The sequence below is a fragment of the Xyrauchen texanus genome, chromosome 47 (assembly GCF_025860055.1).
Source record: "Xyrauchen texanus isolate HMW12.3.18 chromosome 47, RBS_HiC_50CHRs, whole genome shotgun sequence".
Lineage (NCBI taxonomy): Eukaryota > Metazoa > Chordata > Actinopteri > Cypriniformes > Catostomidae > Xyrauchen > Xyrauchen texanus.
Window position 1 is genome coordinate 18573171 of NC_068322.1, and position 17405 is coordinate 18590575.

At 39.4% G+C, this 17405-nt stretch overlaps 1 protein-coding gene across 1 annotated transcript in view; it reads left to right on the plus strand.

The window, feature by feature from the left end:
- Nucleotides 1-17388, plus strand: part of LOC127639266 (semaphorin-3C-like) — a 62237-nt gene extending 44849 nt beyond the window's left edge. The window contains exons 11-18 of the mRNA XM_052121187.1: nucleotides 2019-2163; nucleotides 2621-2843; nucleotides 5556-5644; nucleotides 7559-7600; nucleotides 9290-9447; nucleotides 10069-10136; nucleotides 12246-12376; nucleotides 14759-17388. Coding sequence (XP_051977147.1) covers nucleotides 2019-2163; nucleotides 2621-2843; nucleotides 5556-5644; nucleotides 7559-7600; nucleotides 9290-9447; nucleotides 10069-10136; nucleotides 12246-12376; nucleotides 14759-15160 — 1258 coding nt within the window. The 3' untranslated portion in view covers nucleotides 15161-17388. The remainder of the gene's footprint in view (nucleotides 1-2018; nucleotides 2164-2620; nucleotides 2844-5555; nucleotides 5645-7558; nucleotides 7601-9289; nucleotides 9448-10068; nucleotides 10137-12245; nucleotides 12377-14758) is intronic.
- Nucleotides 17389-17405: the final 17 nt, after the last annotated feature.

Sequence of the window (17405 nt, forward strand, 5' to 3'; positions counted from 1 at the left end):
ATCTTAAATATGGGATCGTTCCGTATTTAAAGATGATGCGTCCCATATCGAGTCAATAAGGGACGCAATTTGTCCCCGTATTTAAGCTGGTCAGATGGCGTCACGGTTGTTCATGGTCAATAATTTGACCTTAATATTCTTTGGAAATTTTGTATATGGTGGGTAAGGGGCCGTCTGAAAGTCCAGACATTGTGCAAAAACTGTGGAGGGTGTGGTATGGGACCATCTGAAAACATTAGATAACACAACAACTCATCTTTCAAGAGGGAAAGAACTACAATCCCATTGTGCTTTGTGAATAATGTAATCAAATTGAAAACTATAAAACTACTGATTTAAAGTAGTTGATTAAATGTATAAAAACAACATTTTAAGTTTGTTGCAAAATATTCAGATATTAACAAATATATAAGTAGTTGGAGAGTGTAGAGAGACTGACTCGAATGCATCATTCACAGTGCATTTTAAGAGTGGGCGATCACTCTTTTGCTGCACTTTATTGGACAAGATTCTCTGATTGGTGGATTTTGACTTTTAGGATCATGGGTAGTGTAGTTCTTCTCCAGGAATTCCACTATTAAACATGATTTTGATTTTAAAGAAACATTTTTGCAAATAAAATAATGCAGACTGATGGCTTCAACAGAAGCATACAGTATACCATCAATTAACAAAATACTGTATATCCATCCATCCATCCATCTTCAACCGCTTATCCGAAGTCGGGTCATGGGGGCAGCTGCTCCAGCAGGGGGCCCCAAACTTCCCTATCAGGAGCCACATTAACCAGCTCTGACTGGGGGACCCCGAGGCGTTCCCAGGCCAATGTGGAGATGTAATCTCTCCACCTAATCCTGGGTCCTCCCCGAGGCCTCCTCCCAGCTGGACGTGCCTGAAACACCTCCCTAGGGAGGCAGCCAGGGGGCATCCTTACCAGATGCCCAAACCACCTCAACTGACTCCTTTCGACGCAAAGGAGCAGCGGCTCTACTCCGAGCTCCTCACGGATGACTGAGCTCCTCACCCTATCTCTAAGGGAGAAGCCCGCCACCCTTCTGAGGAAGCCCATTTCGGCCACTTGTACTCGTGACCTAGTTCTTTCAGTCATGACCCAGCCTTCATGACCATAGGTGAGGGTAGGAACAAAAATTGACCGGTAGATCGAGAGCTTTGCCTTTTGGCTCAGCTCTCTTTTCGTGACATAGGTGCGATAGAACGAGTGCAATACCGCCCCTGTTGCCTTGATCCTCCGTCCAACCACCCGCTCCATTGTCCCCTCATTCGTGGACAAGACCCAGAGGTACTTGAACTCCTTCATTTGGGGCAATACCTCCTTCCCTACCTGGAGTACGCACTCCATCGGTTTCCTGCTGGACTGTATAATACTGTATATTACATTAAAATATATTATATGATTAAATATCATATATAAATTAACATGTGTGTGTGAGATGTGGTTGAATAAGGTGAGATTTCGGTAAAGGTTTCGGAACCTTTTCCCAAACACACACACACACACACACACACACACACACACGCGCGCGCGAGCGAGCACACACACACACACACACACACACACACACACACACACACACACACACACACACACACACACACACACACACACACACACATACTTCTCTCTGCTCCACAACCCCATGATCTGTTCTCCTAATGAAGCCAACCTAAACATGCCCTGCTATGATATTCCTCATCGTATCAAACATTTTGTCCTCTCTCCCTTTGTTTCATTGTTTTGCGATTAGACAAAGACTCTCTTTGTCTTACAATCAGATTAAAATTTACAATGTCCAGCCAACCCACACTTTATCCCTGAAAGGAACCAAATAGGTGTCACTTTTCATCTATGAAGTCTTCTTGATAAGCATGCTACATCATCCACTGTTACCCAAAACAATCAAGAATGATGTGTTTATCTTTTCTTCCAAAGTCTGTCTTCCTTCCCTTTTCTGTAAGACAAACGTGTGTGTTTGTGTTTTGTGTGTAATATCTTCCAGCTCTGTGTTCAGAGGCTCTGCTGTCTGTGTGTACAACATGGCCGACATCTTGACCATCTTCAATGGACCGTTTGCACATAAGGAAGGGCCAAACTTCCAGTGGGTGGCTTTCCAGGGCCGGATCCCATACCCACGGCCAGGAACTGTGAGTCACAAACCTTAATGTCCCACTTCACCCTTGGTACAGCCATTCTACTTATAATAAAATGTTGTCTAGTGTTATATTAAAAGTTTTATACAAAGAAATTAACAGTAGTTTTGCAAGATATGTTTAAAATGATGTCTCACATAAGATGAAGAATTCCGTCATATAAGTGCTGTAGAAAAAGCAGTTTTATTGTACATCCACGCCAATAGGTGTCAGTATAAAGTCAGCCTGTGAAAGATAAAAAATACATTACTTAGTTCACGTTTCAATTTCATTGTCATCAAGTTGCTGATGGGCTTCATAGGAGCCATTAACAAAACAAAAGACAAGCTGTAAGCATGATTCAGAGTGACGGAAAGATGAAAGTGACAAGGGATAAATGAATTTGCCAGTTTGATTTGATTTGGCATGCTAAAAAGCTAATCTCTAAATCTATTCCTCCTCTTCCTGTCAGTGTCCTGGTGGCGCATTCACCCCTCATATCCAGAGTACTAAAGAGTTTCCAGATGAGGTGGTGACGTTTGTGAGGAATCACCCCGTCATGTTTAACCCCATTTATCCGGTGGGCAGGAAACCTCTGGTCGTGCGAACGCATGCTGATTACAAGTACACCTCCATAGCTGTGGACCAGGTCGCCGCAGTGGACGGACACTACCAAGTCCTCTTTCTGGGCACAGGTACAGTTCCAAAGAACAACACATTTTAAGAAAAATCAAGTGACCTATTTAAACAGTTACCCACTCAGAGTCACAACCACCATATGAAACCAGGCTAAAGAAACAAAAAGCTAATTCATGACAGTCTCTGGTACAAACTGACACTCTTAACATTGACTGGCTGCTTGATGACCTTGTAATTAGACTAAATAGCTCTTTCCATACAAAAGTGAATAGGACAGAAATGATGGTAAACAAGGCATCTTGGGATTTGTGCTTTATTCTATTTGTCTCGGACTGATAACTTTTTTCTTAAAGTGTTCTGTTAGCAAAAGTATAGCAATATGTTTTTATTTTCTTCCCAATATTTTATATTCTTCCCAATTTGGCATGCCCAATTCCCAATTCACTCTAAGTCCTTGTGGTGGCGGAGTACGAATCTCAGTTGCTTCCACATCTGATCTCGTGGCTTGAGCGTGTTACCGCAGAGATATAGTGCGTGTGGAGGCTCATGCTATTCTCCACAGTATCTATGCACAACTCTCCAAGTGCCCCATTGAGAGCGCAAACCACACATTATAGCGACCATGAGGAGGCTACCCCATGTGACTCTACCCTCCCTAGCAACCTGGACAATTTGGTTGCTTAAGAAACCTGGCTTTAGTCACTCAGCATGTCCTGGAGTTGAACTCGTGACTCCAGGTTTGGTCATCAATACTAGCTGAGCTACCCACGTTGCTCCATAAATGGTCATTTTTGGAACGGTTTGCAGATCTACTTCTTTAACTTGTGTTTTTTTTTCGTTTTGTTTTTTTTCAAAAAAGTGTACAATATACATACATGTACTCCAGACATATTGAACTATGGTGCTAATATGGAAGACACAGGTTTGAATCTGGCCTGCGACACATCCTAATCCCATTTCCCATCTATCATCTCAATTATTTCCTTTCACTCCCCACTACACTATACTATAAATGATTTACAACAGTATATTACTTCAGTTTACTATACCACAGTAAACTATACTATATTATGTGTGGCAGAGTGGTGTGTAGAATCACCACCCAGCCCCGCCCTCCGCCCTGCCACATTCTTCCATTGTTTTCTCAGGCTGGGGAGCATATGACGCATGATGTACACCCCCCTCTTTCCCTGGGGAGGGGCGTGCCTTCCGCTCCGTCTGCCGGGAGGTTATCCGTGTCTACATGGATAAGGGAGGGGACAAGGGGAGGGAAATTTAAATAATTAAAATAGGGGGGGTACTTCCTGTAACATCGTAGTACCCCCCCAAAAAACACTGTAAAATTTAAAAGACAGGGAAAAGGCCAATGCAGAGCGGCAGTGAGAGAGAGAGATGGAAAAAAAACGTACTCGCCGGTTCTCTGATACACCGTCGCATGGTCCTTGATCACTCATCCACCCTCTCAGGCTGATGACAGCCGCTCCTCCCCGGGTGGACCGGAGTCAGACCCACGAGCACCGGCGGACAGAACGACCCTCCGCGTTCCCGGCGACTCGTGGGGACACTCCACCGCCCCTGGAAGCTTCCCTACCGCTCCAGGTGGTCCTTCGCGGACGGTGTTCTTCTTTCGACCCCTCCGCATTTCTGGGGGATGGCAGTGCTCTCCACCGCCCCTGGCAGCGTCTCCGTCGCTCCAGGTGGTCGGGGAATCCAGTCCCCACTCGCCTCGCGGACGGTGGCCGTTCACCGCGTCTGGGCGGTCAGACTACTCTTTCCCCCGGTGGATGACAGTGGCGCTCCCCCGGGTGGACGGCAGTGTCGAGGACTCCGCGACGGGCATCCCTCCTCCTTCCTGGGTTTCGGCACCAGTGTAAAGGGATTTAGAAGGGCAAGGAGGAGGCAGGAACTGGCTTGATAATATAAATAATATTTTAATGATAAACTTACCCCCACTAGGGGGAATTGACTCCACATAAACTTTGTTGAACTAAAACATTCATCAATCCATATTAGCATTTTTTTTCTTCTATCTATTCAGTATCTGTATCGGGATGTTAAGTGTAATCCCTGTTCTCAGGACCAACATATAATATTAACATTTTGGGGGAAATATACATGAACGAAGGAAAAAGAGCGAGTGTGAGTGTGTTTAACTGAGAATCAGACAGATGAGAGCAGATCGCTCAGTGGTTACTAGGTTACAAGAAAAGAGAGGGGGGAGTCAAAATCCCAGCTGTTTGTGTTTGCCAGTCAAAATTCCTGATCAAACGCCAGGAACGCCATGTGGAGTGTGTCTGGCTGCTCGTTGGCAGAGGATGATATGTTGTTGGGGATTTAAAATGGGAATTTCCAGAGTTGGTACTGAATCTTCCATCCACCCTTTCTCTTGGGGTCTTCAGCAAGCTACACACCTATCATGCCCCCATCTTGACCTCACAGAGTGAATAAGCTTGACCTTTAATGGTCATTAGCGGAGATAATGTGCTGGTGATTTCAACACATTCTTCATTCAATACATTTCTTCAGTTTGAAGATGAAAGTGAGTGGGGCCTGTCAAGAAACATTCAAATACAATATTTAGTAGAACAGATGCACAATGACGTCAAAACACATATACATGCTCTTATTAAGAAATCTAAACAGAAAATCTGTGAACAATGGAAAACAGGTCAAACCAGCTCAAACCCAAACTAAATCATGTTTTTACTGAGGTTGTTTTTCTAGCTTGTGTTCAATACCCTCCTAATGTTCTGATATTCTTCTGACAGATAAAGGCACAATTCAGAAGGTCGTAGTTTTGCCATCAAACAGCTCTCTGGATGAGGATCTAATCCTGGAGGAGCTGGAAGTGTTTAAGGTCTGAGCTCTCACAACACATCACACATCAAAGACTGTATGAACCAAGCTGGCAGTGCCACAAATCCTTTATTAGAAGTGAATGTTGTTCTAAGGGAAGGCAGGTTTTTAGTGGAAACAAAGGCTCAAAATGAGGTAAGGAAAAGGTTAGGATGTGAGACTCCTTATGATCTGCTTTGAATAACACTTAGAATAGATTAAATATGCTTAGACATCATGAACCAATTTATGGACCATGAAATGCCATACTGGATGCCCACTGGTCTGTTTAATTTGGTATATCATGCACACACTCACAGACTTGTGCATGCAAACTCAAAACCACCACAAATACCCAATTTATCATTGAAAATGTGGCTTTGGATACAAGTGATTATTATTTGGTCAATGATGACAAATATGGATGTCCAAGATCTCATTTAAAATATGCATGTGCCAAGTTCTAAGAAAAGTAATTTTTGTATTCAGTACACATAATCAATTTCAAAAAATCAAATATATGTTTTAATGTAAGTTAAAAAGTTTTTTTTATGCATCATCATAATAGAATATTTAAAAATATCAAAATAATGTTTCTTCTGAAATGCAGAATAAATGAAAAGGTCAGGGAATAGGTCACATCACTGACTATTCTTTGACCTTTCTTGAACTAACAGTGCCATGCTATACAAAGGTCAAATTATAATATTTTTGTATTTAAGATGATGTTTTATTTAAATATATTAAAAATGTATACTGATTTGACAGACAAAAGTCTTTCAAATAATAATAATATTTTAAAACTAAACATAAATTGAAACAAAAATGTTAAAATAATAATAAAATATTATATGTATAAATATAAAATATAATATCAAATATTTTGTGTGTGTGTGTGTGTGTGTGTGTGTGTGTGTGTGTGTGTGTGTGTGTGTGTGTGTGTGTGTGAGCGTGTATTTATCACTTTGTGGGGACCAAATGTCCCCATAAGGATAGTAAAACCCGAAATGTTTGACCTTGTGGGGACATTTTGTCGGTCCCCATGAGGAAAACAGCTTATAAATCATACTAAATTATGTTTTTTGAAAATGTAAAAATGCAGAATGTTTTCTGTGAGGGTTAGGTTTAGGGGTAGGGTTAGGTTTAGGGGATAGAATATAAAGTTTGTACAGTATAAAAACCATTATGTCTATGGAAAGTCCCCATAAAACATGGAAACACAACGTGTGTGTGTGTGTGTGTGTGTGTGTGTGTGTGTGTGTGTGTGTGTGTGTGTGTGTGTATGTGTGTGTGTGTGTGTGTGTGTGTGTGTGTGTGTGTGTGTGTGTGTGTGTGTGTGTGTGCGTGTGTGTGTGCGTGTGTGTGTGTGTGTGTGTGTGTGTGTGTGTGTGTGCGTGTGTGTGTGTGTGTGTGCGTGTGTGTGTGTATGTGTGTGTATGTGCGTGTGTGTGTGTGCGTGTGTGTGTGTGTGTGTGTGTGTGAGTGTGGTGTGGCGCGTAGCGTAGCAGCTACGCTCTAACCTGGTGACCAGAGTTCGATTCCCGCTCATGGCCAACACCAGTGACGATTATCTGAACTGGTCCCAGGCCTCCCCTAGGTCGACTCAATGAGTACCTGGTGCGGTGGGTAAAACATCGCCACTGGGGAGACAAAGGTGGTTGGGCGTGGTGCTGGCCACCCACCCCCTTGTGTACCGTTCTGGCCTTCATAGGTGCTCGCTAACAGCACTTGCCCCTACAGTCTGTTAAGGCTAAATGGGGGATCTTTCTTTTTTTGTGTGTGTGTTTTCTTCATTTCAATTTTGGGACAGTTAATCCACCTTGATATTTGCCCTTGATATTTAAACCATATTCCTAATTATCTTAAAAGAGGTAAACGTAAATGCGAATTACATCACTGACACTATTCTTTTCTTTCTTTTAATTTGTATTTCCAGAAGCAGTCTCCTATCACCAACCTACAAATTTCTTCTAAAAAGGTAACCACACATAGTAGCTCCTTTATGTACATGCATTCATTGAAGAAGCTCCACATATAGTAAGTGGGGGTGGTGGAAGAAGTGGCTTTAATTATGGGTAATCATCTACAGGTGAAACTCGAAAAATTAGAATATCGTGCAAAAGTTCATTAATTTCAGTAATTCAACTTAAAAGGTGAAACTAATATATTATATAGACTCATTACAAGCAAAGTAAGATATTTCAAGCCTTTATTTGATATAATTTTGATGATTATGGCTTACAGCTTATGAAAACCCCAAATTCAGAATCTCAGAAAATTAGAATATTGTGAAAAGGTTCAGTATTGTAGGCTCAAAGTGTCACACTCTAATCAGCTAAACACCTGCAAAGGGTTCCTGAGCCTTTAAATGGTCTCTCAGTCTGGTTCAGTTGAATTCACAATCATGGGGAAGACTGCTGACCTGACAGTTGTGCAGAAAACCATCATTGACACCCTCCACAAGGAGGGAAAGACTCAAAAGGTAATTGCAAAAGAAGTTGGATGTTCTCAAAGTGCTGTATCAAAGCACATTAATAGAAAGTTAAGTGGAAGGGAAAAGTGTGGAAGAAAAAGGTGCACAAGCAGCAGGGATGACCGTAGCCTGGAGAGGATTGTCAGGAAAAGGCCATTCAAATGTGTGGGGAGCTTCACAAGGAGTGGACTGAGGCTGGAGTTACTGCATCAAGAGCCACCACACACAGACGGGTCCTGGACATGGGCTTCAAATGTCAAACGTCTTACCTGGGCTAAAGAAAAAAGAACTGGTCTGTTGCTCAGTGGTCCAAAGTCCTCTTTTCTGATGAGAGCAAATTTTGCATCTCATTTGGAAACCAAGGTCCCAGAGTCTGGAGGAAGAATGGAGAGGCACACAATCCAAGATGCTTGAAGTCCAGTGTGAAGTTTCCACAGTCTGTGTTGGTTTGGGGAGCCATGTCATCGAGTCAACGCAGCCGTCTACCGGGACATTTTAGAGCACTTCATGCTTCCTTCAGCAGACAAGCTTTATGGAGATGCTGACTTCATTTTCCAGCAGGACTTGGCACCTGCCCACACTGCCAAAAGTACCAAAACCTGGTTCAATGACCATGGTATTACTGTGCTTGATTGGCCAGCAAACTCGCCTGACCTGAACCCCATAGAGAATCTATGGGGCATTGCCAAGAGAAAGATGAGAGACATGAGACCAAACAATGCAGAAGAGCTGAAGGCCGCTATTGAAGCATCTTGGTCTTCCATAACACCTCAGCAGTGCCACAGGCTAATAGCATCCATGCCACGCCGCATTGAGGCAGTAATTAATGCAAAGGGCCCAAACCAAGTACTGAGTACATATGCATGATTATATTTTTCAGAGGGCCGACATTTCTGTATTTAAAATCCTTTTTTTTATTGATTTCATGTAATATTCTAATTTTCTGAGATTCTGAATTTGGGGTTTTCATAAGCTGTAAGCCATAATCATCAAAATTATATCAAATAAAGGCTTGAAATATCTTACTTTGCTTGTAATGAGTCTATATAATATATTAGTTTCACCTTTTAAGTTGAATTACTGAAATTAATGAACTTTTGCACGATATTCTAATTTTTCGAGTTTCACTTGTAGTCACCAGTGTTGGGGGTCAAATCCAGAGCTCTTATGATATCTGGCCTGTGTGTGTTTCAGCAACATCTGTATGTAAGCTCTGAGCACGGAGTATCTCAGGTGTCTTTGCACCGTTGCAATGCTTACGGTGTGGCCTGTGCGGACTGCTGTTTAGCACGGGACCCATACTGCGCCTGGGATGGACTCAGCTGTTCCAGATTCTACCCCACTGGCAAAAGGTACCAATAAACACACACACACACAAATCCTCAGTGGGGTGGAAATACGTGATCAGTCACAGCAAATGCAGGCACACAAGCCGATTTTCACCTGCCGAAAAAAAAGTCTCACAGACTTTTATTTAATGAGCAAATTTAAAAGATCTTTATTGATATTCTCTACTTTTTGGCACTCATGCCACCACACACACACACAGCCTGTCAATCAAACAGAACAGGCTGCACAATCCATATTAATGAGTATTCACATTGTACAGCCTTCAATGGATAGTTTCAACATATTAAAAACGAATCTGGTACCCCAGTCAAACCTTTTCTGTTGATCTTTTGAGTAGAGAAAATATTTATGGAAGGCTGTCCCATGAAAAGATCCACACTGGAGTAATAAGGTGGAAAAGAAAGACTTATTTCACTTAATTACATTTCTAAGGCAACAGCTGAGTCTTGATGGTTTTGAGGAATTAAGCTCACATTTGACTTTCATGAAAAGGAGTGTTTTAAAAAAGACGTGTGCAAACATTCAGATTTAATGTTGATAAAGAGTGAGAGGATGTAAAAGTGAAAGGAAAGAATGGATATATGAAAATATGTTGCATTCATTTTGTGTAAATGTTATTTCAGGAGAAGCAGAAGGCAAGATATTATGCATGGGAATCCACTGACACAGTGCAGAGGTTTCAATCTCAAAGGTAATGCACTACATACTTTACAACTCTTCAGCTAAGCAAAGTTATAATGTTTGTGCTGAAACAGAGAATTTAGATTTTAAGTGGGCAGAGAGAAAGACAAAGAGGGTTATTCCATGTCAAATCAAACACATTTTAGAAAGTACATTTTTATTTTAAATATGAGAATATTTTTTTTTACAGAAGAAAGATAAACATAAATGATGCTGAAAGCCAAAATATGAATTTCCATGGATCAATATTTACTGAATAATCCATTATTAGAGGGGGGTCAAAACAATAAATTTTGCCTGTGATTTTGGAGCCAAACTATAGGTAAAAAACACTGCTTTAGAAAGGCAGCAGCATCATTAATTTATTTTTACACAGAAAAAGGTAGGTCTATAACATAAATCAGTTGACTTCAGCACCTTCTGTTGCTTTATATGTCAATGGTGTCCAAAAATGGGAAAAGAAAACACATTTTAGTGTTGTTTTGCCATAGATGGAGTGCCTATAACGTCTGAAGCATTAAAGGTTTATTAATATCCTTTTTGATTCTGGTTCAGAACAAACTTTTCTAGTTTTGTCTTACTTTTTAAGGCCCTATATGGTTAAATTCCAAAGATATGTTGTGCTCAATGTGGCTCACCATTTCGTTTTTATACATTTTATCCATTTTCAATGATTGAAAACCATATGTGGTTGAAGCTTCATGGTTTGAAGCTGTCTTTTTTGGTCCAAAATTGTGTGAAACTAGAAATGTACCTTTATTTATTAACATAAAAAAAAATTATTCCAAAAATACTAAGATGATCACACGCAAAGTCAGCATGTTGTTTTTCGATAGTTCCGGTACCCTCGCTTCAGACACGTTATACCAACTCACTGAGAAGTGCCATTTCCTACCAGACATTTTTGCCTTGGCACAAGTGTGTTTACCTGCCCTTGTGGCAGCCCTGAAGCGTTTTGTGTTTGTAGAGGGGAAGACCTGGGTTCATATCCCGAATTGAAACCAGGAAGTAAGAGGTTGCATTACATTTTTATGCCACTGATGGTTAAGTTTTAGGTTTGGTTGTTGCGTTTTAGGGTTCATTATATAAAATACCAAAAACAACTCACTTCACAACTCACTTTTGGAGGCCCTCCTTGGACATTTCACCTGTAAAATGGAGCTCACACGTGCCCATACGCTAAACAACACTTACGGCTTTGGCCACTAAAGGCAGTGTTTCGAATTTCGGTAAGCACAAACCAATTTGAACAAAAGAAAAGTCAACCTAATCTTTCAGTATAGATCATGTTCAAAGATCAGTCTGAAAATGCACTATTATTAAGAATAAGCGACATGTGGCTCTTTAGTTGCAATACACATATCTAATTTTCAGAAATGTTTATCTGTAAAGCTCTGGAATGCATCAATAGGGGCCCAAGGGGTCATTTTGAACTCTGTATCTCAAACTTTCATGTATTATTCCCATATTTATCTGCATAGTTTGAAGTACCTAAGAAACCCAGTACTTATTTCGGTAGAAGTACTGTGTAATTTATTGTTAAAACCATCCCTTTTTAGTCAGCCTTGATATTTCTTTTTTTTTTCTAACATAGAGGTGGAAAGCTTATGTAAATATTATACATCAAATTAAACAACAGAGCTAATCATTTCTGAGTCCGAGTACATGCTCCGAGTAGAATCTCTGCAAACAAGCCTGTGCCATGGGAGCATAACACCTGCTCGTTTGAATAAATGAGCCCTGTCATTGATTCAGATGACTCAGAATTCAACATTTGGATGAATCAGAAATGTCAAATATCAGTCTTGATGAGTGGAATGTGTTTTTCAGCCTGAATTGTGCAAAACAAAAGTAGCATAATGTCAAAACTGAGGTCATTGGATTATATAATTGGCCAATCTCAGGGCCATTTATCAGATGATATGCTTATCTATCCCATGACTCATTTACAGCTTAATTTACTACACACCCGGTGACACTTGACCTCATCAAGAGTACATTCAACAGATGATTTAGCACTATTTAGCACAGCCGCTGTTCCAGCATTAAAAGTGTGTGTGCAGTTAATATGTACTACAGTGTGTGAGGGAATTGGATATTGTCTAATGTCTTGTTTCAGCCTACAGAAATGCAGTGGAGCTGACCCAGTACGGAGTCAAAAACAACACCACCTTCCTGGAATGCCAGCCTAAATCTCCTCAGGCCTCCGTTAAATGGCTCATTCAGAGAGACAATGATCGCAGGAAAGAGGTCAGATGGTCCTGTCCAAAATTAAACAACATTAACAAACAACTTCACAATTAGTGATTGCACTACAGTATTGTAATGTATCATATATCTTGCGGTGAAATATCCTCATCTGTTAGTATTCGTATAATAACCCCATGAGAGAGACGTCTCTGAAACATAACTGACTCCTCCTAAACTGTTAATGCTCCCTCTGTGCTTTAGGAAGGAGAAAACAATGGACATTCAAAACATCTTTGTCTCTTTTATTTGGCATTATTTCATTAATGAATCATTTATGGTGCATGTGAAGAGTTTTATGTGACTGAACCTTCAGACAGATGGATAAACAAAGAAAAAAGAATAGTGGCTATAACTAAGATGTAGTGTAAGAAAAATACTGTGTATATATATATATATATATATATATATATATATATATATATATATATATATAGTTTACATACACCTTAGCCAAATACATTTAAACTCAGTTTTCACAATTCCTGATATTTAATAATAGAAAACATTCCCTGTCTTAGGTCAGTTAGGATCACTACTTTATTTTAAGAATGTGAAATGTCAGAATAATAGTAGAGACAATTATTTATTTCAGCTTTTATTTCTTTCATCACATTCCCAGTGGGTCAGAAGTTTATATACAATTTGTTAGTATTTGGTAGCATTGCTTTTAAATTGTTTAAATTGGGTCAAATTTATTAATTAATTTTTTTGGGTAGCCTTCCATAAGCTTCTACTGGAATTTTGGCCCATTCCTCCAGACAGAACTGGTTTAACCGAGTCAGGTTTGTTGGCCTCTTTGCTTGCACACACTTTGGATTGAGGTCAGGGCTTTGTGATGGCCACTCCAATACCTTGACTTTTCCTTAAGCCATTTTTCCACAACTTTGGTGGAATACTTGCTGGCTGATGTCTTGAGATGTTGCTTCAATAAATCCACATAATTTTCCTTCCTCATGATGCCATCTATTTTGTGAAGTGCACCAGTCCCTTCTGCAGCAAAGCACCCCCACAACATGATGCTGTTTTGGACATTTCTCTAAAACTTAAGATCTTTGTACCTATGTGCACATGCAAACTATAGTCTGGCTATTTTATGGCAGTTTTGGAGCATTAGCTTCTTCCTTGCTGAGCATCCTTTCAGGTTATGTTGATATAGGACTTGTTTTACTGTGGATATAGATACTTGTCTACATGTTTCCTCCAGTATCTTCACAAGGCCCTTTGCAGTTTGCTTGAAAAGGTCTGCAGTGTGACAAAACTCTTAATTAATCTCTTAATTAATATGATCAATTTATCATAATAACTTCATGAATAATAATTTTACAAAAATTAGAACAATACATGCATTATCTTTATATAATACATCACTTTTATTAAAAAATATATTGATTATTAATTGATATTTAATTGTATATTACATTATTGATAACGTGTGACAAACATAATTATTTATGTGTTAATAATTTTATATTAATATCACATTATTACATTATTATAAATTGATAAAGCAATAAAAATATATGAAATTTGTTCAGAAACCCTATTATAAAGTTTATTAAAATACTACAAAAATACTTTAAAAATCCAGACTCCTTTGTCCTATTTTCCTTAACTTAATTATAATTTAATTAACTTATATAATAGATAATTTAATTAGAAAATAAGGCTTGTTCCCCTTCTGTCACTCACTCGATGTTGTGTCGATGAAGTGACACTAGGGGTTGCTCTTAGGAACGCCATTCATCACTGATCTTTTGAGAAAAAATTGGAATCTGCATGCCACTCCCTCGGACATACGGGTATAAAAGGAGGGAAAATGCAGCCACGAGCCGAGCGATTGTATTTCACTGAGCTGAAACTACACTGCCAAGCCATTTTCATCTCGCTCTTACGAGCTGTTGGATTCTATGGTGCATTACAGCGGTTCTCCCCCTCTCGCACTGGTGTTGCATAGAGAATCTCCCCTGGGCTCTGATTTTCCTGTTTTCTTCTCCTAAAAAGAGAATATTTCCCTACTAAAAGAGTGGCACTCACGAAAGCATCTTTTTCAAGATACCTTTTCATTTGTGTGTTATTCCTGGTTGTTGTCGTGGTTGCTTCTCCTTCAGGAAACCCCCCACAGACCTCCCATTTCCAATAATCAATTTTCCATTTCAAGTTCCACCGGATCTCAGTGATAGCACATCTAGATTGGTTTTTAACAAATGCTCTTTTTGTACTGAGGATGAAGTATTGACACTTAAAGTGTTTTTATAGTACAATGACCACTTATATTTTAAAAGATCAAGGAAAATGTGACCCCTTTAATATGTCTTGTACTCACCAGTTACTTTGAAGTCATGCATTCTCTAGTCACAACATTCCTCTTGTCTCTGTGTGCAGGTCAAACTGAGTGATCGTGTGGTGTCCACAAATCTCGGTTTGCTCATCCGCTCTGTGCAGACTTCAGATCAGGGCCTGTACTACTGTCTGGCCACAGAGAATGGCTTCAAGCGCACTCTGGCCAAGATCCGTCTGCAGGTGCTGAGTGAGGCTCTGGTCAGCGCGCTGAGTGACAAACAGCAGTCTCCCTGGGGCTGGGCAGCCATGCTGAACCCTAAAGCCCTAGTGTCGGCCTTCAGTCCAGCTGAGACGCTCGTAATGCACCAGTACTGCAAAGAACGCAAACAACTGCAGAATGTGCAGAGCATGCAGGCCCCCATGCGAGGAGATCTGGGCAAACTCAAACCCCTGCTGGACCACAGGAAGAGTAGAAACCGACGGAACCACTTACCAGAGGAATAGAGAGGTGGAAGTGAGGTGGAAGTGGAAGTATATAAAAAGGGACGTGAACAAAAAGGAAGAGGATGAAGAAAGTAAAAGTTATAATGACATGCATCAGGAGAGAGGACAAGAGGAAAATCGAAGAGGACAACGATGGAGAAGATAAGCTCAAAATCTCCTCTAAAATGAACTTAAATTATTTTTCCAAACTTAAAGCATCATCCAGGGTGCTTCCTGGACAGCGCTGTTATATGCATGAGGAACGCATAGATCAGAAGACTCTGATCTAATTACTATGACTAACCCAAACCCACTCTGACCCTAACCAAACAAAAACCATTCAGTTTTGCACATTTTGTTTTTAACCTAAAACACATTATTTAATTTATTTATGGATCATTTTTCCAAATGAGGATGTCCTCAAATATCTTCATAGGGACATACACGTACAGACACGCACGCGCAGGCCCTCAAGCCAATTTGTTTCATGTTACATAATACAAGAGCCCTAAATTCCATACTGTATGTCATATAGTAATGTGTTTATTTTAAGTTCTAACTTATATGTAACATTTCAGAAATTAATGAACAAACCAGAAAGTAATGTATGTATTAAAGGGTTAGTTCACCCAAAAATGAAAGTTCTCTCATCATGTACTCTTGTATGACTTTCTTTCATCTGCTGAACATAAACAAAGATTCATTAAGATTTTTGGTCCGTTTTTCTTGAAGAGAAAGTGTGTACATTTTAACGGCGTATATCTGCTTTAAAAAAAGTGTTCATTTTATATGTAGGCAGATACACGCATGACACATGCTTTTGATTTTTGATAGGAATTTTCCTTTAATTAAACAATCTATTCATAAAATAATAATAATAGTTTTTTTTATTGTTTTTTTTTAAAGATTTATGCATTTCAATTTCAGAATTAAATTCCCTCAATTTGTTGTGTCATTTTTAGGAAAATTTAATTTATAAAAACTTATTGTAACTATAAAAATTTTATTATGAAATTGAAATGTGTAAATCTTGTGTTTGTGCAACATTGATATACTACAGTATTATGTTTGCACACTACAGTATGTTTACAGCACGTTTACAGCAAATGTCCTGCAGATTTAATGTAAATCTACCTACAAATCCTCAATACCTCTAACTAGACTACAGGGCTTCATTAAATGCCAATAGACGCCGAAGTATCAGTGGCCTTCCCAGATTGAGATTTAAATGGTGCTACAGTCCAAGCTTGTTTTCTTGCAAATAGATTGTTTATGGTCACTGAATTGTCCATGACAGTTCCCCTTTCATGCAAACGAAATCATGATGTACAGGCCAAGGTACATCAGCCCAAGCTGCACCACAGATGCTCAGATAGGGACTGGGAGAGAAGATGGTGTGGAGTTGCAATTGTACCATCTCAGACAGGTGACTCACTGAGCTCATAAAACTGTACAGATCCCTGTGTTGTGTTTTGGGAACAATTTTAGTGTTTGAGATTAAACCGTTTTGACCATGATTATAGCTTGTCCTTCACTACAGTGGCATGTGTACTACTAAAATTGTAAGTGTAAAATAGATTTTCTAAAGCCCAATAACATGGTGTTTCACATAAGAATAGACCCGATGAGGCATGTTGTCATAGACATTGAGTCGTTGTTAAACAGGCACATGTTTGCTGATGTTACAGAATGTTGTGGTTTGCTCTGTAATGTGTAATGTGCTTGTCAATCATTTTAGCTGATTTGTGCAGGATGTAGAAATGTTTGGATTGTACAAGAACCAATTTATGTTTAATTACTCGATGATGTCTGTGTTACTTATGTCTGTTTGTATTTCTTATGTTTTTAAAATGAATCATTTTGTTTATTGTTTAAAGGGTTCTGTTTCGATTCAATCTCAACCTGAGATTCAGTTCATAATTTTGCAATACCGATGTACAGCTTTTACATGCATTTAAATCACCTGTAAACTGTTTTTTTTTCTTTTGAAATGTATTTTATGCCAAATGACTTCAGATGTTCTTGACTAAATCTGCATTTCGCAGAGTTTGAAGTTTCATGTTCGTAGTTTTCTGTGGCATCTCCAAAGCGATGTAGAATAGAATTATGTTTTAATATTATACAGTAGCAAACATGAAGCTGTATTTCCTGTGAATGTTAAGGATGATTTTATTAAATGTCATGGTTTGTGTATTCTTATTTATTAATGATATAAGCCTGAACAACTGCATTAAATCATTTCAACCTGTCAGATGTGTTAGGAATT